The sequence below is a fragment of the Mirounga angustirostris genome, unplaced genomic scaffold (genome assembly GCF_029215605.1).
Source record: "Mirounga angustirostris isolate CCGP_5_RB_7025 unplaced genomic scaffold, mMirAng1.0.hap1 SCAF_10, whole genome shotgun sequence".
Taxonomy (NCBI): Eukaryota; Metazoa; Chordata; class Mammalia; order Carnivora; family Phocidae; genus Mirounga; species Mirounga angustirostris.
Genome location: NW_026991718.1, coordinates 117357044 through 117379879, shown reverse-complemented (window position 1 = coordinate 117379879; position 22836 = coordinate 117357044). Strand labels below are relative to the sequence as shown.

The 22836-nt window shown below is 53.4% G+C and overlaps 1 protein-coding gene across 1 annotated transcript in view; it reads left to right on the top strand.

Annotated features, from left to right (window-relative positions):
* Positions 1-22836, top strand: part of TGM2 (transglutaminase 2) — a 32892-nt gene that overhangs the window by 1123 nt on the left and 8933 nt on the right. The window contains exons 2-9 of the mRNA XM_045885754.3: positions 2079-2258; positions 6888-7130; positions 10359-10477; positions 12946-13074; positions 14148-14325; positions 18214-18349; positions 19023-19126; positions 21130-21372. Of these exons, the coding sequence (XP_045741710.1) occupies positions 2079-2258; positions 6888-7130; positions 10359-10477; positions 12946-13074; positions 14148-14325; positions 18214-18349; positions 19023-19126; positions 21130-21372 (1332 nt within the window). The remainder of the gene's footprint in view (positions 1-2078; positions 2259-6887; positions 7131-10358; positions 10478-12945; positions 13075-14147; positions 14326-18213; positions 18350-19022; positions 19127-21129; positions 21373-22836) is intronic.

Here is a 22836-nt window from a genome sequence, read left to right as displayed (position 1 = left end):
CTTTGTCCCTATCTGGGATCTGGCTCCCCAACACATGGGATCGAAAACCGGCTCAGGGCTGGCTGTGATGGGTGACCTAGGTGGCCACTTGTCCCCAATTCATTTTCCCATCCCTGTCCCCAAGAGAGGCTCCGTGGGGCTGGGGGACCCTGGAGGTGCCGGTTGTGATGAGCCACCCGCCTTATTACCACAGTGGCCACTTCCTACAGGGGTCCCACTGGCCTGCAAGACCTCGGCTCCTTTCTCAGTGCAGAAATCCTATGATCCTAGAACTCAGTGTTTCTGTGCCTTTGGAGCTGGGCATGATTTCTGGAAATCCTTCTTCAGACAATAACCCAAGAAAGCACCCCACCTGCCCCAGCCCAGGAAGTGACAATCTCTCCAGGGTCTCCCAGGCGGACCATGGGCCGGGGCGGGGGGGGGGGGGGGGGGTTGTCTCAACTGCTTAAGCTTTCTGGAATAGAAGTTTCCAAAAACAACGTTTCCTCACCCCAGCAGGCCAGCAGGAAGTTCTCCCTGGTGGTGTGGAGGTCTCTCCTGCTCTGAGTGCAGAGGGGGTCAGCTTCCTCAGGCTTCCTCCCACGCTCAGAACACAGGGGTGGGAGGGAGGGGAAGGAAGGAATGGGGGAGATGGTGAACAAACCCTGAGCTGTGAGTGAGATGGTTTCCAGCGCGGGCTCCAGACTCCACAGCCCTGGATTCCAATCCCCATGCTGCCTCTTGCCGTGGGACCTGGGGCCACAGAATATCTCCCTCTGCACAGTCGAGTCCTCACAGTCGGACTCTACCCATGTGGGTGGAGAGGCTGTGAGGTTTAAGTGGAGATGAGCCGTGTCAGGGCCGTCCCTCAGCAGTCACTGGGCACTTTGGGATCTTCCACAGCAGAAGGCAGGGGACGTGGGTCGATGTCCCCGTGGAAGGATCCACTTGCTGGGTGACTTGGGCAAATCCCTGCCCCTGGCCTCAGCTGGACCACATACTCTCCAAGGACCCCGCAACGCGGAGAGACTGCCTTGCCCACTCTCCCCATGCTACGGTCTTCCTAATCATGACCTTGAGCTTGCCAAGATTTATGAGGTTTGCCCTTCCCTCAGACCTCCACCCACCCACCACCCCTGCCTCTGCCCTGGTCTTCAGCTCCGTCTGAAACTATAAATAGAGATTTCACATATCAGACTTCTGCCCTGGGCCAGGCCTTGGGGAAACGGTGCCCAACACCCTGTCCTAGTCCTCACATCAGTCTTTTGAGACTTCAGAGGAGGTCCAGAAAGGGAGAGAGACCTGCCCAGGGTCACACAGCACCACAGCGGAACCAGAATGTAGGTCCAGAAGACTCCAAAGTCCCTGTCATTTTAAAAACGTTTTTATTATGGCGAATACTGAACGTACATCAAAGTAGAGAGAAGTTTCGTTTTTAAAAAAATCAGGATCCAAATGGGCTAAAACGTCTCTTAAGTTTCTCTTAACCTATAGTTTCTCCCTTCAACGATTTTTTTTCCTTGCAGTTTATTTGTTAAGGAAAGTGGATCCTCTGCCTATTGTTTCCCAGAGTGTTTGTTTCTGTCTATTGCATCCTGGTTCTGTGTGGAACATGTTCCTCAGTCCTCCCTATTTCTTGTAAATTGAAAGTTGAAACTAAAAGGCAAAGCCTGTGTAAATAACCTACACCAAATACTGCTCCCCACCTCGTTTTTACCTAAAGAACCCTTTAATAAGGACAGAACAGCTCGTGTTGAAGGAAGCAGGTAACGTGCCAGGCACCGTGCTGAGCAGTTCACAACAGTCCTGGGGACAGATGAGGAAAGCGACACCCAGAAAGAGGACTTGCCTGAAGTACACTGCTGGAAGGTGGCAGAGACCTCTCCCAACATGCCACAGTGGGCATGACCTTGTGACTGAGAGTTGGGGACATCTGGCCCAGCTAGCCCCAGGGTGGCAGGGCGGGGCAGGGAATTGGGAGGGGGTAGAGAGGGCTGGCTCCCAGATGACCCTGGGTGTCCCCACATCCAGGGAGCCCCGGGGTCACAGCTGGCTGAGGGAGGCCACCATGGCTCACACCCCTCCCACTGTCTCCGTAGATCTGGTTCTGAAGAAATGTGACCTGCAGCTGGAGGTCAACGGCCATGACCACCACACAGCTGACTTGTGCCGGGAGAGACTGGTGGTGAGGCGGGGCCAGCCCTTCTGGCTGACCCTGCACTTCGAGGGCCGAAGCTACGAGGCCAGCACGGACAGCCTCACCTTCAGTGCAGTGACCGGTGAGATCCTCCACCACCCCCGCGCCCTGACCTGCTGTGTTCCGTGATTTCATAGCCCCCTGACAACAGGGCACGGGGCTGCAGGGAGTTCCTATCGGCCACTAGTTCCCTGTTACAGATGAGGTAACTGAGGCCCAGAGCGTGGAGGGATGATGCCCCAGGCCACCCAGCCTCGTAGACAAGTGGGCTGGATGCCTGAGTTCTGAAAACCTGTTGTCACCGAGGGGTGGGGCTCAGCTTCCTACCGCAAGGTCCATCAAGGTCCTGCCCACTCTTCCCCACAGCAGAACGGCTTTCAACTCTTATTAACAGCTACTTCCTCAAATCTACATAACCCGATCAGGATTCTGGGCTCAGGTCCATATCGGGTCTGGGTGGTGGAGAGAACCCAGCTGGCTCTGTCTCTCTGAGAGGGTAATTTTGTGTTCCCATAGTTCCTTCTCCAAGCCTCGGGAGGCTGCCTTAGGCTCGGGGGCTGACAGACAGACCTGGGTTCTGGTGCAGACTGAACTGCCTACCCGCTGTGTGACCTTGGACAAGTTGCTTAGCCTCTCTGAGCTCGCGTTTTATCCTGTGTGAAGCACTCGTGGTGGAGGGTTGTTAGGGCCGAAGGTTCGGACATGGGGGAGTGCCTTGTAGACGTTAGCCGCGGTTCCTGCTCTTGTTCCGGGGGGTCCAGCGATGGGTGAAAGGACATTGAGGCCCCAGACACCCCACCCCCAGATGCCCAGTGCCCAATCTTCTTGGCTTGCCATTCCTGGGAAAGGAGCCTTGAATGCCGAATCTCTGGATTTGCCCTCGGGTGGGAACCACTCCCTTGAGGTCAGCTAGGGGCCACCTGGCTGGGACTCTGCTAAAGGGTGACAAAGGCCAGTTCTTTCTAAGACCTACAAGGTCAGAGAGAGCCGCCAACAGGCTGAGGCCCGTATTTACGTGGCAGCCCTTTGATAAGGCTTATCACTGTGCCTGCAGACTGGCCACGGATATCCACCCCCTTGTCTTTCCTCCTCCTCCCTCCCCTTCTGGCAGGGATACACCCACTGTCCAGGGTTGGCCCTCCTCACATGCAGCCAGCACCTTTAGGGCCTGTTTTAACTGACCCGAGGAGGCTTCAGGAGCTTCTGATCTTTCTAGCCTCAGTTTCCCTCTCTGTAAAGTGCAACGTTGTAGTTCTAACAGGATACCCTGTGAAGAGTCAGGCTTGTGATGATGAGAATCACAGCACCTACAGAGCACCTACTGTATGCATGCTCATCCTAAATCCTCCCATCTTGGAAGCATAATGAGACCCCGTTTTACAGATGAAAATACTGAGGCTCAGAAAGGTCGAGTTACCTGCCCAGGTCACACAGTGAGTTAGGGACAAAGCAGGATTCAAACTCCATCCTCAGTGTTGAGGTTTCCTTGCTGTGAGCTGACAGCAGACACATTGACCTATTCACCACAAGGGCCAGCCAGGCCTCAGTTTGTTCCTCTGTGAAATGGAATGGTAGAGCCGTTGCCAGAGGGGGCTACCTGTGACTTCCACCTTCTTTCTCTTCTTAAGGCATCCCCTTTCTTCTCCTCCCTCCATCTAGGCAGCCTGGGGCTAGATAATTAGGCCCTAAGGTCAGGGTTGGGTTGGCAGCTGATCTTCCCACCCCAGCAACTAATCTCTGTTCTCCAGTTTGCAGCGACTTACCTCAAACCCTAGCCAATCTGCCCTGATCACCTCCAGAGCCCTGGCGGGCAGTCTGGGAAGGTACTCTATCTCTGGATGCACATAACTTCCCTGTTTGAGTTTCCAAGAACTCCGATGGACTGGGGAAGCCTGAGGGACAATACCAGGAAGCCAGGCCTTTCACCTCAAGGCCTGGCTTGGATTAGCACCCAGCCCTGGGCCTGGCCTGGCCACCCTGCTCATGTGCCAGAACATTCTAGCATGTGATCAGCCTGTCCTACCTCTTTAGGGAAACTGAGGCCCAGAGAGGGGAGAGTGCCAGAGAAGGTCACTCAGTGAGCAGACTATGTGGCCTGACCCTATAAATACCGAGATGCTGTGTATTTCGCCCAGGTGGTTGGAGACCTGACAGGCTCTGTTTTGGAGTACAGACCACAGTAGACAAATACCATTCTTACTATGGGAATAAAGCTCTGCTTCCCTCTAAGAGGGGGCCAGGGTTTGGAGGGTGAGTGGGGTGGGACTGAGGTCAGCCTGAAGTAGTGAAAAGAACTTTTATGAGGCTGATAGAGGGCTTTCCTCCAGAAGGTTCTCCTCATCCACTCCCCCTCCCCGCACCCCCGCCAACCATGGTCTAGGAGAGTCCCCAGGACTCCCGACTCTCCAGGTTATTTAGGCCCAGAGGGATCCCTATAGCATCTCTGGCCCCACAAAGAGTACCACGTGGAATGGCAGCCAGTGAATTTTCGGAGCCAGCCCACATGAGCAGTGGCTGGACCAGGGGGGACAGCCTGTCCTCATCCCCCCCAAGCCCAGGGCCCCTTGGAAGAAAGGGGTGTGTGTGTGTGTGTGTGTGTGCACGGCTGCCCCAGGGTGGAGAGAAAGGGAAATGTGTTTCCTGACCTGTCCTTGAGGGTGGTATGTCAATAATGACAGTAGCCGTGGGCCCTGGCCCGGGCTGTTACTATGGTGACCAAATCATTGATTGTCCAAACAGGGACATTTCTGAGAATGAAAGAGCACCATTAAGAATTATGCTGGGGCCACGGCTGTAAGCTGGGACTGTCCCAGGCAGACTGGGCCATATGGTCACCCTGACTTGGTCCCTTTCAGACTCAGTTTCCCTATCTGTAAAGTGATTCAGTTGAACGAGGCAATTTCTACATTTCACTCCAGTCCTCAAAATCTGTTGTTTGGCCTGAGGATTCTGACTTGTAATGGTCCCTTTTGGTGACATGGAGGAATGCTCACGTATCCTGCATAATTATTGTTCTAGTCACTGTTTGGAATGCTTTCTATGAAGTCTCTGCCGGTCCTCTAAGCTGCACTAGGACGTGGGAGTGACGATAACAAAAAATAGTTGCCATTTATTGAGCACTTACTGTGTGCCAGGCACCATACGAGGTACCTCCACCTTTTTAAACTTTGCAATGACCTTATAAGGAGGTATTTGTAATTGACTGTAATTGACCCCATTTTACAGATGAGGAAGCTGAGGCACAGAGAAGCTAAGTAGCTTGTCCAAGGTCACGGAGCCAGTTTGAGACCTAGAATCAGACCTTCCCAGACATTTAGTCTAAGCCTATTTTCTTCTTTGATGAGAAAATTGCAGATCAGAAAGGGCTGGTGACTTAGCCCAGGTCACACAGTGCTCAGAGCCTGAGTAGGGGAACCAGACCCTGGCTGGCTCTCGGGGGCTCAGTGCTCAGTGCTCAGTGCTGCTCAACTGCTCAGGAGGATTTAAAGGCTTACAGCCAACTCCTGGCACTCCTTGGAGGCCTGTGTCATGCCTGTTAGCTCATGGTTATATTTGGGCCTGGGTGTGGGTGGGGCTCGTGGGTTGGGAGGAGGGGGCAGGGTGCGGGGAGGGAGCCCCTCAGTGAACAGGCCCCCATATTGTCGGAAGCAGGTGGGCTGAGCTACAGGGAGCTCGGAAGAATAAAAATAAACTTTCCTGGGCAGCCAACCAACTAGGCAGAGAAGGTTCTGTTTCTCCTCTCGGCCACCCAAGTCCAGGAAGGATGACCAGCCCCTCCTCACCCTCCCATGACTCAGACCTGCCTGCAGGGGCAGGGCCTTCCCCCCACCAGAAAAAGCAGCCAAGCTTGAGGCCGGCTCCCTATCCCACAGAGCCTTCAAGACCCCTATGAGAGAGCACGGGAATGAGAGGCACCGTGGAGGACAGCCCAGAGCCTAGAGACCTGGGCTTAGATGCTAACTTTGCCCCAGACTCCTGGGATATCCTTGGGAGACCCTCCTCTCTCTGAGCCTCAGTTTTCCTACCTGTACAAGGGGCCTTAGGGGAAGCAGGAAGGGCCAAGGCTGTGGGGTGGGAGGGGATGGTTATGACCCCTCCTTGGAGCTGCCTATGGAGATACAAAGGCCAAAAGCCAGAGGGGGGCCTGGGGAGACAAACACCTAGAGGCTGGATGGGCCAGCACTCCACAGCAAGGGGCCTCTCAGATGGCCTCCCATGGGGACATCAGAGAACCAAGGTCCTCTCCTGCTCAGAGTCTGGGCTTATTCTTCTGAAAGGGAAAGCTGCTCCCTAGCAGGGAAAGGATTCAGGTGGGAAAGGGGATGCTCCCCAAGGATTCCTGTTCATGCTACAGGTGGACACACGGAGCCCAGAGCGGGGGGCGGGGGGGGTCTTGTGCACAGTCACACCCGCCCAGGCAGCGTGACTGAGACCCTGCCCCGGGTGGAGCTGCCCCCTCTCCCAGGAGAAATCTGCCTGGTGCCTGTGGCTTTTCACGCATTCTCACAAAAGCACCCCTGCAAGGCTGGGGTCTGATCCTCACTTTATAGACGAGGAAACCAAGTCTCAGGGAGATGAAACCTCTTGCCAAAGTTCCCTCACTGGTCAGCTGCGGAACTAGGCCTCAAACCCCGGCCCATGGGACCCCCTGCGTGCGCCGGGGCCCTGCCCGCGTCTGGCTGGCTCATGGCCACGGCCTTTTCTCCACCAGGCCCAGCCCCCAGCGAGGAGGCCGGGACCAAGGCCCGCTTCCCACTATCCAGTGCTGTGGAGGAGGGCGCCTGGGCGGCCACCGTGCTGAACCAGCAGGACGGCGTGGTCTCGCTGCAGCTCAGCACCCCGGCCAGCGCCCCCGTCGGCCTGTACCGCCTCAGCCTGGAGGCCTCCACCGGCTACCAGGGCTCCAGCTTCATGCTGGGCCACTTCACGCTGCTCTTCAACACCTGGTGCCCAGGTAAGCCATACTCCCCTGGGCGGGGCCGAGGGGGGCTGCTGGGCCGGCCTAGACCACCCGTGGGGGCAGAAGATTGAGGGAAGCCCCCTCAGGCCAGCCTCACAAAGCCCTCGCCCTGTGCGCAAGCTGTTACCCCCTTACACAGGCAGACGCACACTGGGAAGCAAAACGCCCCTGCCCTGCCCGAGGCCACACAGCTACCAAGGGATCTCAGCCCGCATCAGCCCGAGGCGCGTGTGTTCCCCGAGCACCGTGACCTGGGTGTGCGGGTGTCTCGGGGTCACAGCCCCATTCAGGAATGGGGTGCCCAGGGGCTGCCTGGGGCCGCCGTTCACCACCGACTCCCAGTTCTGGTTCATGCGGCTCTGTTGGAAATTCCACCAGACGGGCTTGGGGAGGGGAAACTGAGGGAGGCGGAGGGGTAAGGTAGCCGGAAGCGGCGGGCAGGAGCAGTTTGGTTACCTAAGTGCCTCCTTATACGCTTCCTCCCTGCTTCCTCTCAACAATCCCAAGGGGGAGACTGTCAGTGTCCTCGCAGGCTTAGAGAGGTCAAGTGGCTTTGGGAAGCTCCTCAGGAAGTAAGTGGACAATGCTGGACAAAACTAGCAAGTTGGAGGGGACGGCCTGAAGAGCCGAGGCTGGCTCAAGGAGGAAGGGGGCAGCAGGGGCTGCCACACCCCTTCCCAGGCCTCAGTTTCCCCATATGACTAACAGCGCAGCCGGATCTGTTTCCTTCCTGTTCCTGCATAGCGAGGCAGAGAGACAGGCCAGGTGGGCCCCAGCTGAGGAACAGGGTGTCCCTCCTCAAAGCGGGGGCCCAGCCACAAATTCTGGCCTCTCCAGCATCAGACAACCTGCTTCTTACTGGGCCGCTGCTTTATTTCTTCTTCTCCATTTTGAGGCATTTTATAACACAGTCGAGGGGAAAGATTTTTTATTTTCTCTTTTGTATACTTTGGCTTTTAGATGTCCTCTTCATATAAGCTTTAAGCAGTGCAGGAAAACAGCCCCACTTTGACTCTCCTTGGGGAGCAGCATTATTAGCTGTCTTGAGGGACTCATCTCCTTAGATTCCAGTGTATATGCCTAGAGACACTGCCACCTTAATGGGATTCTCTGTCTTTCTTAAACAAAAGGATCCCATAGTATACATCAACCCACAACTTATTTACTTTTCCCCTCTACCATACATCCTGACGATCTTTCCACATTGGCGTGCATACACATCTGCTTTTTTTCTTTTTAAGATTTTATTTATTTGAGAGAGAGAGCGCACAAGCAGGTGGAGCGGCAGGCAGAGGGAGAAGCAGACTTCCTGCTGAGCAGGGAGCCTGATAAGGGTCCCAGGACCCCAGGATCGTGACCTGAGCCTAAGGCTTAACCAACTGAGCCACCCAGGTGCCCCTGCTTTTTCTTTTTAAGAGCTCAGAGTGCCCTGTGTCTTGCCAGTGTGGACCGTTCATTGATCTGGCCCTCCACCCAAGGACATGAGGTTGTCCCCAGTGGATCCTCACAGGAAGGGTGTCTATAGAGCACCCTTGTTCACACGCCCTGGGGCCACATGGAATGTTTTCTCAGGATAGAAGTGGCCTTGCTGGACCCCGCGGTAGACTTGTTTTGATTTTGTCAATCTGCAGAGCTTACAGCTAGTAGGCCGCCCCATGCACAGAGCAGGAAGAGGCCCGTGTCCCCCTCCTCCTCCCCACTCACCAACATGGCAGGGTTTCAGAGTTCAGAGAACAGGGATCAAGGTTCCGGGATGTCCCCTTCCTCTGCCTTTCCTCCAGCCCTGCCCCATCCCATCCTGCGGGTTAGGGTGGCTGTCAGCCAAGCAGCACAGTGACTAAAGTGACCCACATCCCAGGGTGGGAGCCTGGGGAGGGCGGGGCGTGGAGCCAGTGATTCGGAGGCAGGAAGTTGGGCTCCTTGGGGTGGGCCTGCTGGGTGGGAACACTGCTGTCCCTTTGGGACCTGCCCCTGAAACCAGAGCCTTCTACTCCTGAGCTCAGGAAGGACAGGAGGAGAGGAGGGAGTGAGCAAGTGCCAAGTATGTGCGGGGACCTCTCATCCCCAAGGCCCAAGGGCCCCGAGCAGCTGCATTCCAGTCCAGTGCCACCATATTTTTAGTGACCCATAAAAATGTTTTAATTTCTTTTAAAATCAGAAGACAAAAATGGAAGTTGAGGTCAGAGAATATGTTACATTAATATATTTGTTATTACACCAATGCAGTCATAAAATATATTAATTTTTATTTTATTATTATTTTCATTTATTTATTTATTTTTTATGGAGGAAGAGGCCCACAGAAGCAAAAATGCCCAGGGCCCACCCAAGTCATAATGTGGCTCTGGATTTCCTCTTCCCGGCCTCAGTTTCTTCACCTGTGAAGTGGGGCCTGGTAAAGGCCAGCTTGATCTCTAACCTCCTGCCACGTGGGCCCGACTGCCCCAGCGCTCTTTTCTGTGGTCGTCAGCCACGAGGAGCTAAGCGCCATGCATACCAGTACCTGTCCCTGTGCTGTCTCTGGTCCTCTGCTTAGCGTGTCATCCCACCAGACTCCGAGTATCTAAATCGTAGTCATTTCTCAAAGCAGCATTCACAAGGCACCTGCTTCAGGGCGATCCTCCCTGACCACCCCCTCCCCACAGCTGGACAGGACCGCACTTCCCCGGAGCCCCAGTAACCCTAGTAGGCTTTCTCTCTACCTTGAATCAAGCTCCTCCTCACACTGGCTCAGGGCTTTAGCTTTCCAAGCACATTTCGGCTCTGCATCCCATGTTACCCTCAGGGAACACAGTGGGGGGGATGAAGAAGGAGAAGTGATCTCCCCAAGGTCACACAACAAGTGAGGACCAGCTAGGAGATTCCTGACTCCTGGTCCAGGGCTCCTCTATCTCTTGTGTGGGCATCAGTTTTCCTACCTGTAAAATGGGGCTTTCAAGGTCCCTTTCTCATAGAGCTCTTGCGGAAATTAAACATTAATATATGTCATACACTTACTACAGGCAAGTGTTAGAGAAATGGCAACCACTGATAATACTAGTTGAAAACACTTATCTCATGGGTATGGGATTATTAATGAATGATTAGCTTTTCTGATTCAAAGATAGAAGGACCTCTAAGACTCTGACCTAGCCCTGGGTCTTGGCCCCCTGGCTGCCATGTCTTTGGGGACCTTGCACTCTGCCACTCCCAGAGCTCAGGCCCCTTCCTTCCCACCCCCAGCGGATGCTGTATACCTGGACTCAGAGGACGAGCGGCAGGAGTACGTGCTCACCCAGCAGGGCTTCATCTACCAGGGCTCGGTCAAGTGCATCAAGAGCATACCTTGGAACTTTGGGCAGGTAGGGCCACATCCTGCCCTTCCCAACCACTGCAGGCCCACTGTGTGGGGGGCCCTGGGTCTGAGGTGGTCAAAGCTGCAGAGGTGCGAGCTGGTCTCAGAGCTGCCCACCCCATGCTGTCAGGGATTCAAGAGCCCTGAAATGGCTGGAGGATCAGAGAGGGTCCAGGCCAAGCCTGAGGTCATACAGCAAAGGGTTGCCCTACCCACCATGGGAATGGCAGTCCCAGATTCAAAGTGGGGAAAGAATCGGGAGAGCCTTTGGGAATTGTGGGGCTAGCAGGTGCTCCAGGAGTGAGAAAGGGAATATTCAAGGCCATATACCAAAATAATAGAAATGCCATTGTGTGTGCTGAGGGGAAGCTTTACACCATTATCTAGATCAGTGGCTTTCAAACTCGAATATACATCAGAATCACCAGAAAAGTGTGTTAAAACACAGATCACTGAGTCCCACCCCTAGTTTCTGACTCAGTAGGCCTGGGTGTGGGCTGAGAATTTGCATTTTTGACAAGTTCACAGGCAATGCTGATGCTGCTGATCAGTGGTCATACTTTGTGAACCACTGGTTGTATCAGTTAGCTACTGCTGAATAACAAACAAGTCCAAAACTTACAGGCTTAAAACAACAGCTATTTATTATTTCTTATAAATCTATGGCTCACCTGGGGCATGGCTGCCTAGGCTGGGCGTGGCTGACCTCTGCTAGATGGCACATCTCTGTTCCATGTGGTTCCTCATCTTCTAGCAAGTCAGCCCAGGCTGGTGGGTTGAATGAGGGATCTCATTTCCCCTGCCATCCAGGCTCCCATGAAAATTCTTGAGACCTTGCTGAGAAAACTCATGAAGCAAGAGTTGTCACACTCCTTCCTGGCCCTTCAACCTACTGGTGTGTTGGGGGGTGTTGGCCTTTTGGGATGGGGTTCACCTTGAGACTTTTCCCAACAGCCCCTGGGTTAGGGTTTCCATATTCAGGTCTCCAGAGTCCTGCCCTGGGACCACAGGGAAGTCTTCCCTGTGTGGTGTGGGGCTCTGACTTCAGTTTCCCCATCTGAATATTGGGGATACTAATTGCAAGAATATCTGCCCAAGAACCTATAGCCTGCTCTGGGATGTACATGAAATGGTGGTGTGGGTGGGATACAAAAAATACATCGCAGAGTAAATTGGCTCTTAATTCCTGGGGCTTTGTATTCTCCCCTGAGAAACAGAACAAAAGCCAAGTCCTTCCTTTCCTTTCCTGACTCTCTGTTCTGTGTCCAGGTTTGTGTTGAGCCACTGGACACAGCTCTTGCAAATCTTCTGGAAGCCATCACAATCCAGAATGATAAGACCTAGAGGAAGGAAGTGAATAACTGCCGATGGGAATCAGGGCAATTTCTGAAATAGGCAAGGTCTGAGCTGGGCTATGGAGGAGGTGGAAACACAGTATACAAGGCAAAGGGAATGGCCTGAGCAAAAAGCTCAGAGGTGGGAAAGTTTATCTTGTGCTTAAGAAGAATTCTGTAGCTCAGGGAGCACTTTATGTCTGGAGGAGTCCCAAGAGATGAAGTGGGAGAAGTCAGCAGTGTCCGGGGTGCGAATGTCAGGCAGATGGCAATAGGGAGCCACAAAAGGGCTCAAAGCCATGGAGGGAGACCTGTGATGAAGCCTGGTTTAGGACAACACCACAGAGGGTGGGTAGCAGGGAGCAGATTGCCTTTGGACTGGTCAGACAGGTGGTCCAGTGTAATGTGACAAGGAGGGAGGGCCCTACTTTTGATAATGATAACATTTGAGTTGCAAGGATGAGAAGGTGTGGGCCATACAAAGAGTGGCTGAAAGAGCATTCCAAGCAAAGGAAATAGCAAGTGCAAAGGCCCTGGGGCAATGAGTGGCGATAATGAGGTCAGAGATGGGGTGGGACACAGATTGTGAAGGGTCTTGAGGTCACAGGGCGAAGTCTAGATTTTATTCTAGGTGCAGTGGAAACAGAGGAGTGATTTCGAGATATAATTTACCTCATTTCCAATCAGAGCAGTGTGTTGGGGTGGAGGGGGCAGGGGGGAGAGAGGATTCTCATCAGCTCTGCAGGGTGAGTCAGGCCTTAGGGGAAATGAGATATTTGGCACAGCAGATACGGGGAAGGGACAGTGGCAGGGCCTGAGGTGACTCTGAAGAGAGGGAAGCCCCAGGGACACTGTGGGTGCTACTCCACATTCCCAGGACAACCCCCTCCCCTCCACCCCGGCCAGGCTCTGAATGCAGGCACATCCCTTCCTCTTTCTCACAAACTCAGTCATTGTCCCCCCAAAGCCCATCCTGGGCCAGGCAGAGCTGGCCTCACAGAGATGTGGCTGACCCAGCCCGGACTTCCCTAGTGTGTGAGATGGAACAGAGAGGACCTATGGCTGCAGGGCTGCATGGCAGGCTTCCAGGAGGAGGTAGCTTCTCATTTCCCTCCTCCTCCTCTTGTTTCCCCCAACACAGTTTGAAGACGGGATCCTGGACATTTGCTTGACGCTCCTGGACATGAACCCCAAGTTCCTGAAGGATGCCTGCCGTGACTGCTCCCGCCGCAGCAGCCCTGTCTACATGGGCCGGGTGGTGAGCGCCATGGTGAGTGAGAGGCGGGGCCCATCCCAGCGTCTGGGCCCATCATGGGCCCCAGTCGGCTCCCCCCTTCCTGTGATGATGGAGGCCACACTCCACCCTGGGCTTGGTTGGGGGGGGTCCCAGGAGATGGGAAAGTCTCAGCTAAGAGAGCTTGTATTTGGAAAGACAAGATTTACACAAATAAGGGTAATGTCACGTGGTCCCTAAAAGCAATTCATCCATTCATTCACTCATTCAGCAAATATTTATTAGATGCCACCCATGTCCTAGGCACTGGAGAAACAGTTGGGTGTAAGACGTGTACGGTGTCTAACTTCAGAGAGCTTATATGCTCGTGGATGGGTGGGTGGGAGGAGACAGACATTGACAGAAATACCGTGGGAATGAGTCACAATCAGAAATGATGATGCAGGCACCAAAGGAAGCCAGAGGTGTGAGAGTGTCTAACTGTAGAATCCAACTTCGGTGAGGGGCTGGGGGGGACCCCCCCGCCTTACGTGATAATCCCTAAGCTGATACAGTAAGTGGGAGAAGAGCATTCCAGGGAGGGGGCACAGTTTGTGCAAAGGCCCTGAGGAGGGAACGACTTTGGCAGGTTCAAGGAGCAGAAAGGAGGCTGGCATGGCTGGAGTGGAGTGAGCGAGCGGGAGTGGGGTGCAGGAGGTGGGCAGGGGTTAGGCCATGCAGGCCTCATGGGCCACAGTCAGGAGGCTGGATTTTATTCTCAAGGCAATGGGAGCGTGAGGGGAATGTCAGAATCCACGCGGGGGCCGGAGGGGGTCTTCATAAAACTCAGATCACTTCTTGTCACTCTCCTGCCACCCCGTGGACCAATTCACATCACCAGCATCACCTTCATGACCTTGACCCCTCACCACCTCCTCCCTTCTTCCCCTTCTCTCACCCACACCCCGGGCTCCAGCCCCAACCATCTCCCACGTACCAGCCTGTCACACCTTGGTATCTTTGCATGGGCTGTTCCCGCTCCTAAATTCCTTTCCCTGCCTTTCACCGCATACTGAACTCACAGCACCTGCTCCCCAGGCTTGGCCCTTCTGACGCCCTGCTGGTTGTAGGTCAACTGCAATGATGACCAGGGTGTGCTGCTGGGACGCTGGGACAACAATTACAAGGATGGCATCAGCCCCATGTTCTGGATCGGCAGCGTGGACATCTTGCGGCGCTGGAAGACCTCGGGCTGCCAGCGTGTCAAGTACGGCCAGTGCTGGGTCTTCGCAGCTGTGGCCTGCACAGGTGAGCTGCACGCTGGGCGGGGGCGGGGGCCGGGGCTGGGACCGGTTCACAGCCTCCCTGAGCGCCGGGACGGGGGCAGGGAGAGCACTCAAAGGGGAATCAGCAGATCCCAGTTCTGGTCCTGTCTCTGCCTCCAATGCCACCAACGTACTGTGAGGCCTGGAGTCGGCGGCTGCCCCTCTCTGGTCCTTTTTCCAACCACTGCCCTGCAGGTGGTTATTAGGATCAAGGGATGTCATCTGGGAGGCAGCCTGGGCTCAGGGTTGAGAAGATGGGCTTTGGAGACAGGCACCCCTGAATTAAAAACCCCCAGGAACACTCAGCTGCTCTGTGACCTTGAGCAAATGACTTCCTTCTGAACCTTGGTTTCCTGGTCTGTAAAATGGGGGCGAGAGGGCCTCCCTCCTAGGGTGGGTCGATAGAAAACTGCTTGGCCCAGAATTCAGCCCAATGTAGCTCTCAGTAAATATTAGCTATTAGTAACTCAATAATAACAGTCATTATCAATGTCAAGAAAGAGAAACTCTTTCTAAAATGTAGATGAGGAAAGAGAAAGCAATTTAAAACCAAAATGTAAAATAAATCTTTAAAAAATCTTACATATTCGAGCCCAGAGAATGGTGAAGACTGTTCTGGGCTGGGGTTGGTGCGTATGAGAATGAGTCCGTATCCTGTACCACATAAAAACATAGACTCCAGAGTCAAGGCCTGAATCCCAGTCCCAGCTCTGCTTCTTAACCAGCTGTGTCCCCGGGTAATCATTGAGCCTCTCTGAGCCTCAGCTCTGTTACGTGTGAACCGGACATAACGGTGCCTTTATCCTGGGGCAGTTGTGAGGATAATGTATGAAGTGCTAGAAATGATTTCAGTTGCATAACAGCAAATACTTATCTCATGCTGTTAGATTATTCTTATTACGATGATTACACTGCTATTATTATTTATTAGGCTCAGGAAATCTAAGAGGCTGGTCCTGATTCGCAGCTTCTCTGACTCCGGGACCAGGGCCCAGGCCCAGGGAAGGGCCTCGGGGCGTCCTGGTGCTGTCCTCCGCACCAGCAGTCTGGGTAGGGGTAGTGCGGCCCAGGCTCCCAGCTGGGCTGTCTCTGCTCCCCCTTCCCCACGGCCGAACCACCACGCCTGCCTGCTTCTGGGACCTGTGCATTCCCTTTTCTCGTGCAAACTCCCCTGTCCTAGACCTCTTCTTCTTAGGGGCCTGAAATGCCTCCTAAGAGGATTTTCTGGAGACCCACCACCATCTGTGGCCTGGGTCCACAAACTCACACGCAGATGCCTCCCTCCCCTGGGGCTGTGACCTCCAGAGATCTTGCTCCAGACCCCTCTCTCCCCAAGGCCAGGGCTGAGTCTGGGTCCCTGCAGCCTTCTCCCCGGCCTGGTGTGGGACAGAGCCAGGGAAAAGTGGCTTGGATGAGCAGGCCCCCGCAGCTTCTGCAGGAAGCCGCCTGCTGGACTGGCCCAGGGACTCTGGTGTTCCGCTGCCTGTTTTGAATCCCAGCTCTGTCACCTGTCCCTGGGTGGACTTGGGCAAGAGAACTGGGGTCTCCAAGCCTGTATCCTCACCTATGAAATGGACACAGAGGTGACGGACCTAATTCACGGGGAGATGTCACTTTGCACAGTCTCTGGTTCAGGCTAGGCTTGGGTTTGTGGGCTTCAGGGGAAGCTGGGATTCCTCAGCCGGACCCTGGAGCATTTTCGAAATGTCCCAGAGTCAGCCCACGGTGACTGGATAGTCATTTGCAGTGACAGGCACCGTGGCACCCTGCTCTTCCAGGCTGGGCACGGGGCAGACGAGACTGCCCACATCCATACCTCTCTGAATCACCGCAACATCCCCCAAAGCTGCTATTATCAGCTCCTCTTAGAAGAGGAAATGGAATCTGAGACGGGAAGTGGTTGCCTAAGGACACACAGCTGGAGAGCAGCATGGCCAGGCTTGAGGTCAGGTGTCCCCGGTTCTGGGGCAGCCTCCTGGCCTGAGCCTGTGATGACAAGCCCTCTTGGGACACCAGCTCTAGGACAGGGGTGATGCCTTGTTCCTCCCCACGCCTGGTCTGTATCCTGAGCCCTGTCATGTCATGGGGCAAGGCCTGGGGTCGGGACGCAGAGAGTCTACTGCCGGGGCCTCAGGGGGAGCCACGAGGCAGGAGGGGGAAGGTCAACACTGTCCTTCTTCCCCGCTCCCAGGGGCCCTCGTCCAGGGCCAGAATCCAGGGCCTTCCCGGGACCTCTTACCCTGCTTGACAGTGGACCCAGGGCAACAGGGCAAAGGTCCCTCTCTCACACACACACACACACACACACACACACACACACACACACACACACACACGCACACACATGCACACACTCCACCCACCATCTCCAAGACTCAATCTCAATCAAAACTAAAAGGCAAAAGTCCCATTCAGTAGGGGTTTTCTCACTTTTTATTTTTCTTTAATTTTTTTTTTAAAGATTTTTTATTTATTTGACAGAGAGAGACACAGTGAAAGAGGAAACACAAGCAGGGGGAGGGGGAGAGGGAGAAGCGGGCTCCCCGCAGAGCAGGGAGCCCGATGCGGGGCTCGATCCCAGGACCCTGGGATCATGACCTGAGCCGAAGGCAGATGCTTAACGAATGAGCCACCCAGGTGCCCCCTTTTCTCACCTTTTAAAAAAAATTTATTTATTTCCTTTATCCCACCCAAGAGTATATTACTTTCACAAAACACATAAAAAACTCATTAAAAAATGAGGGAGTGAAAAGGCACCCAAAACGCCACCTGTCAGGAGCACCCCGCCATTCAGGCTCGAATCCTGCCCCGGGCCCCCCTCCCTCCTCGGAGGTCTGTAGGTGCCACCTGCTGTCCTGCTTCTTTGTCCCCCCCCGCCACTGTGACTCCTGTCCCTCCCCTGTCACTGTGACCTCTGTGAACCATGCTTTGGCGTGAGCGCAGGGCCCTCCCCTTCCACGACGGCGCCCCCGCATGACTGCCGGCCCTGCGTGTGTACCATGACCTTGTGTGGTAGAGGGGGAAACAAGGCCCAGAGAACTGGAGGGACTGGCCCCAGGCCACACAGCCCAAAGCAGCCGGCATTGCGTGGAAGGCCCCCTGGACCCTTGTTCCCTCTTCTGCCTGCTCCACTGTGTGCTCCTTGCCCTAATCTCTACCATTCCTGCCCTTCTTCCCTTTTCCCCTTCTTCCTCCTCCTCTCTCTGCTTCATCCACCCCTTCATCCATTTGACAAAATTGTCTGTGCCAGGCCTGTGCTGGGCTCTGGGCACGTAAAGTAAGACAGATCACTCACTGCCCTCAGAGGACAAATTAAAGGATCCCTCACATGCCCGTCCGTTGTGAAGGATGATGAATCCCCAATCTTGCTATGAATGCAAATGGTGGAGCAATCTAAACCTGGTGGGTGGCCTTCCAGGCTGAGGGAATAGCATATGCCAATGCCCTGTGGCTGGCAGGAGTGCAGAGTGCTGGAGGAGCAGCGAGTGTGGCTTGGCCAAAGTGCCCAGGAGATGGTCAGGGGCCAAACCTTGTAGGGCCAACGGCCATAGCCAGAGGTCTGGCCTTGACTTCAAGGGCCATGGGGAGCCATCGAAGGTTTAGCAGAGGAGTGTTGATGTCAGACTTGCATTTTGGGGGCTTCTTCTGTTAGCTGTGATGTGAGGAGGCAGAGTGGACATGGAGTGACCAGTGAGGTGGGCACCATCATCCAGGTCAGGGGATGGTGCCCACCCTCACCACCTGGATAATGGGTACAGTGCTGCCTGGGATACAGATGGGCATGTGGATGCGCAGAGCAGGGCAGATGTCTCCAGATCCTCAGCTCATCCCCTAATCCCTCTCTCTATCCTGTCCCCTCCCCCACCCCCAGTGCTGCGGTGCCTTGGCATCCCCACCCGAGTGGTGACCAACTTTAACTCGGCCCATGACCAGAACAGCAACCTGCTCATCGAGTATGTCTACAACAAATTTGGGGAGATCCAGAGGGACAAAAGCGAGATGATCTGGTAAGCTGGGGCCCGGGGTCAGGGGTGGACCCCACTGGGGAGGGTCCCCTGGAAGGGAAACCTAGGAAGACTTCTCAGAGGAGGTCACATTTGAATTGGGGTTAGAAGTTGAACAGTATTTGGACAAGGGGGAACAGGGTCTAGGGAGGGCTCTCCAGGTAGGGGCCCCAGCATGAGCAAAGGAGGGAAAGTCAACACACAAAGTGAACAATGCATGAAAAGGTGTCAGGGGAATGATTTTTCAGGAGTCTGGAATGCCAGGTTAGAGGGTCTGGGCTTGACTCCAAAAGCAGCGGGTTGTCACCAAAGGCTTCAAACTGGGAGAGGGACACTGACGACCCTGGAGCAGGAGATCAGAAGGGGAGAGACTGCAGGCGGGGGGCCGGGGTGTGGCCCAGGCAGGCCTGAAACTTGGCAGAGCCCAGGAGCTGGAGAAGAAGGGACAGCCAAGAAGCAGGGAGGTCCCATCAGCTGGACTCAAGGAGCCACTGAAAGGGGAGGGCTGTGGGAGAGGCGCTGACAATGACTCCCCAAGTAGGAGTGAGCACCTGGCGGGGGCCCAGGGGCGGAAGAGCAAGGAGGAGTGTCGGGGACGCTCTGGGCTGAGCCTAGGACAGGCGAGTGTGGACTGCCCGCGGGAGGAGTGTGAGTCCTCGCTTCATTTCTCCCACAGGAACTACCACTGCTGGGCGGAGTCATGGATGAGCAGGCCGGACCTGCAGCCTGGCTACAAGGGGTGGCAGGCCCTCGACCCCACGCCCCAGGAGAAGAGTGAAGGTGGGTGGGCGTGGCCCCCTTCCCTAGACGGGGAAACTGAGGCTTGGCGAGAACACCCCCACAGTCCCTCAGCCGGGAGAGGCAGAGCCAGGTTCTAACCCCAGTCTGGCTGACTCCAGAGACCACTGACTGGTCTGCACGAGTGTGGGGGGTCCTCACTCATAGTGTACGATCCGCTTCTTTTATGATTTGAAAAGTAATTCACATGCATTGTGGAAAACAAATATGGAGAAGCACAAAGAAAAAAATCAAACAACATCTTTGTCCTCTCCCCCTCAAAAGAAATGTCATTAACATTTACACACAGCTTCCAGTAATTTCCTATTATATATTTGTTTGTAGGTGTGTGTGTGAGAGACAGAGAGCCAGAGACAGAGGGAGAAAGAGACAGACAGAGACAGAGAGAAGGAGAGAAAGAGATAGAGAAAAGAGAAAGAGAAAAAGAGACAGAACACCAAGGCAAATTTGGGTGAAACCAAATGGATCCTTTCTCAGAATGATATTTTTATTTGTATTTATTTATTTTTTATTTAAATCCAATCAGCCAACATATAGTACATCATTAGTTTTTGGCATAGTGTTCAACGATTCATTAGTTGCGTATAACACCCAGTGCTCATCACATCACGTGCCCTCCTTAATGCCCATCACCCAGTTACCCCATCTTCCCAACAGAATAATATTTTTAAATGCATAGAATATATTACCTAGGGTAACAAAGAAAACCAATTGCACTGAAACATGGTTATCAAAATTTAAAAAAATAAATTTATGATATAATAATATATGGTTTACAGAACAAGATCTAGTGGTAGAGATCGTAAGTTCCATAATGTACTGGTACAGATGCATATAAGCGGTATTTCCAATTATCTATGACAACTATAAAGTGATACATAAATGTCTGTGTTCCTTATGGGTGAGAAGTCATAAGTGCACCTGAGACTATGGTTTGTCTGCTTTCGTAATCGAAGGAAGTGTTATCCAAATTCAGTGAAGACAAAGATGTAATTTTTTTCCCATCCAAGTTCACGGACCCCCGAATTCTATTTGCAGTGCTTTGGGGGTCTTTGGTCCCTGCGTTAAGATCTCCAGCTGCACGTGGCCTTTCGTCTAGGCCCTGTCACTTCTCCATATGTCCTTGGCATTTCTCTATACATAGTTTTCCGTGATTTTAATTTTAAATGAATGTTACCGCGTTGCATCAAATGGATATACTGTAGTAAGCTACCCAGCCTCTAGCCCTCCACATTTAACTTTGTGAACCCCAGTGAGAGAAGCATCCAGCTCTCATGTTCATTCAGTCATGGCGCACTCCCTGAATACATTGATGGGCGGGTGTGGCTCTCTGTGCGGGCAGGAAGCAGGACAGATGGACGCCTTCTACCACATGGCTCCCTCCCTTCCTCAGGATGCCTGAGGATACGCTTCTATTTTATATTTCAGACACTTACATAGCATTTAGTGTACCCGAATCCTCATTAGGTGGGTACAAATATCCCCACCACACAAAACAGGCTTAGAGAAGTTAAGTCACTTCCCCAAGGTCACCCAGCTAATAAGAGGCCAGCTGAGATTTGAACCCCAGAAGCTGGGTGGGCTCCAGAGTCTCCATTGTCAATTCTTACTCTCTGCTGCCTTCTTTCCCAGCAATGGAGTCCCTGAGTCAAAGGGCTGGATGGTCTTGAGATTCCCTGCAACAATGTGGTTGAAATGTGGAAGGTGTGGGCACCTGGGTGGCTCAGTCGGTTAAGCGACTGCCTTCGGCTCAGGTCGTGATCCTGGAGTCCCGGGATCGAGTCCCACATCGGGCTCCCTGCTCGGCAGGGAGTCTGCTTCTCCCTCTGACCCTCCCCCGCTATGCTCTTTCTCTCTCATTCTCTCTCTCTCTCAAATAAATAAATAAAATCTTTAAAAAAAAAAAAAAAAAGAAATGTGGAAGGTGTGAGAGGGTGCCACCCTCCCCGCAGTCCAGGCCCATCTCTCCTCTTATCTCCAACCAGGGACATACTGCTGTGGCCCGGTTCCGGTTCGTGCCATCAAGGAGGGCAACCTGAGCACCAAGTACGACGCTCCTTTTGTCTTTGCTGAGGTCAATGCCGACGTGGTGAACTGGATCCTGCAGGACGATGGATCCATGTGCAAGTCCACCAACAACTCCCAGATCGTGGGGATGAAGATCAGCACAAAGAGCGTGGGCCGTGATGAGCGGGAGGATATCACCCACACCTACAAGTACCCGGAGGGTAGGTGCCCGGCTCCCCAGAGCCTTCACCAGCCCGTTTTACCAGCCAATGGGCTCGTGTGTGTGTGTGTGTGTTTGTGTGCGCGCACATGCATGCATGTGTGTTTTTTTGGCAGCCTGCATACAATAAGGACCTGTAGGTTACTCTCCATTTTAAATCTTTTCTTAGAAAAAAGCACACTGGGAGACAGTAGTAGAGGAGTATTCACTTAAGAAAAGAATTCTGTATTCCACAAAAGGATTCCATGGGGTTTTTAAGCCTTGCTTTTTTGGCTGGTTTGACTTAAATACAACTGAAGGGATGCCCGTTATGTTGGAGACGCATGCATCTGAACAGAAAGATTAATGATGTCTGTGTTGTTTTGTAACAGTATTTGTCGTAATGGCACCTACAACCGAAGATGGGCTATCCCACCCCCACCCCCCTTTTCTTGTAATTGCAATGTGTTTGGACTAGAACAGCTTGCAAGTCCAGAGGGGCGGGCCCTGGAAAAGAGATTCCAGGAACACTGTAGTGTTTATTTGTGCAGTATTTCACACGGAGCTGGGGAGGTGAGCGTGAAGATGGATGGGGAAGGAGGAGAGAAGTGGGGCAAGAGCAACTTAATAAGAGAGCTGCAATCTGATACGAAGACGAAGCCGCTCTCCGCATCTTGTGTTAAATCAAGAGAGGGAAGAAAGGACACAGCTTATTTTTTAAATTGTTTTGGAACACAACCAGCAGCCAATGCAATACAGTAGATGTTTTCTAAGCATCCGTGAGCCCAGGAGGGCTCACTTAGGTGTCTAAGGAGACATCGCTCCTGACCTCATCTGACTCCCACTGACTTAGCAGCGCTGGCCCGGGGTTTGGGGAACAAGCAGCCATACTCTAGCTGGAAGGGAGACAACGGAAGGAAAAGGTGCTTCCCCTGGTCTCTGAAAGGTCTAGAGCTGATGGTTTGTTGGGAGACGTAGATATGCACCCAGAAACACCGGGGAAGAAACAAAAAGGAGCAGAGGAGAAAGGTAGATGGGACACAGAGGCGGGGAGCTCCACCGGGAGGGGAGGAGGGGGAAAAGATCTCAGGTAGAGGTAATACCCGGGTGAACACTGGGAGGTGAGAAAGTTTGCGTCATCATATTGGTGTTTACTATCCACCAAGCACTGTTAGAGGCTTTGGGTATGACAGAGGTAAGTAAAATACAGTCTTAGTCTTTGAGCCACTTAAGAGGGTAAGTACATAAACAGAAAACAACTTGGTTAAATAAAAAGTATGATAGGCAATAGGCACAGGTGAAACTCGAGAAGACATGGTGACTCATTTATCCTGGCACAGGAGTGGTCAGAGAAGGCTTCCTGGAGGAGGGGGTGTCATTTGGGGCTCGTCTTGAGGGAGGTATAGGAGTTTACTTGTGGAAAGTGAATAAAATATTCTTTCGTCCTCCTGGCACAGCAGTGTAGACAAGGGGATCCTCCAGAGCT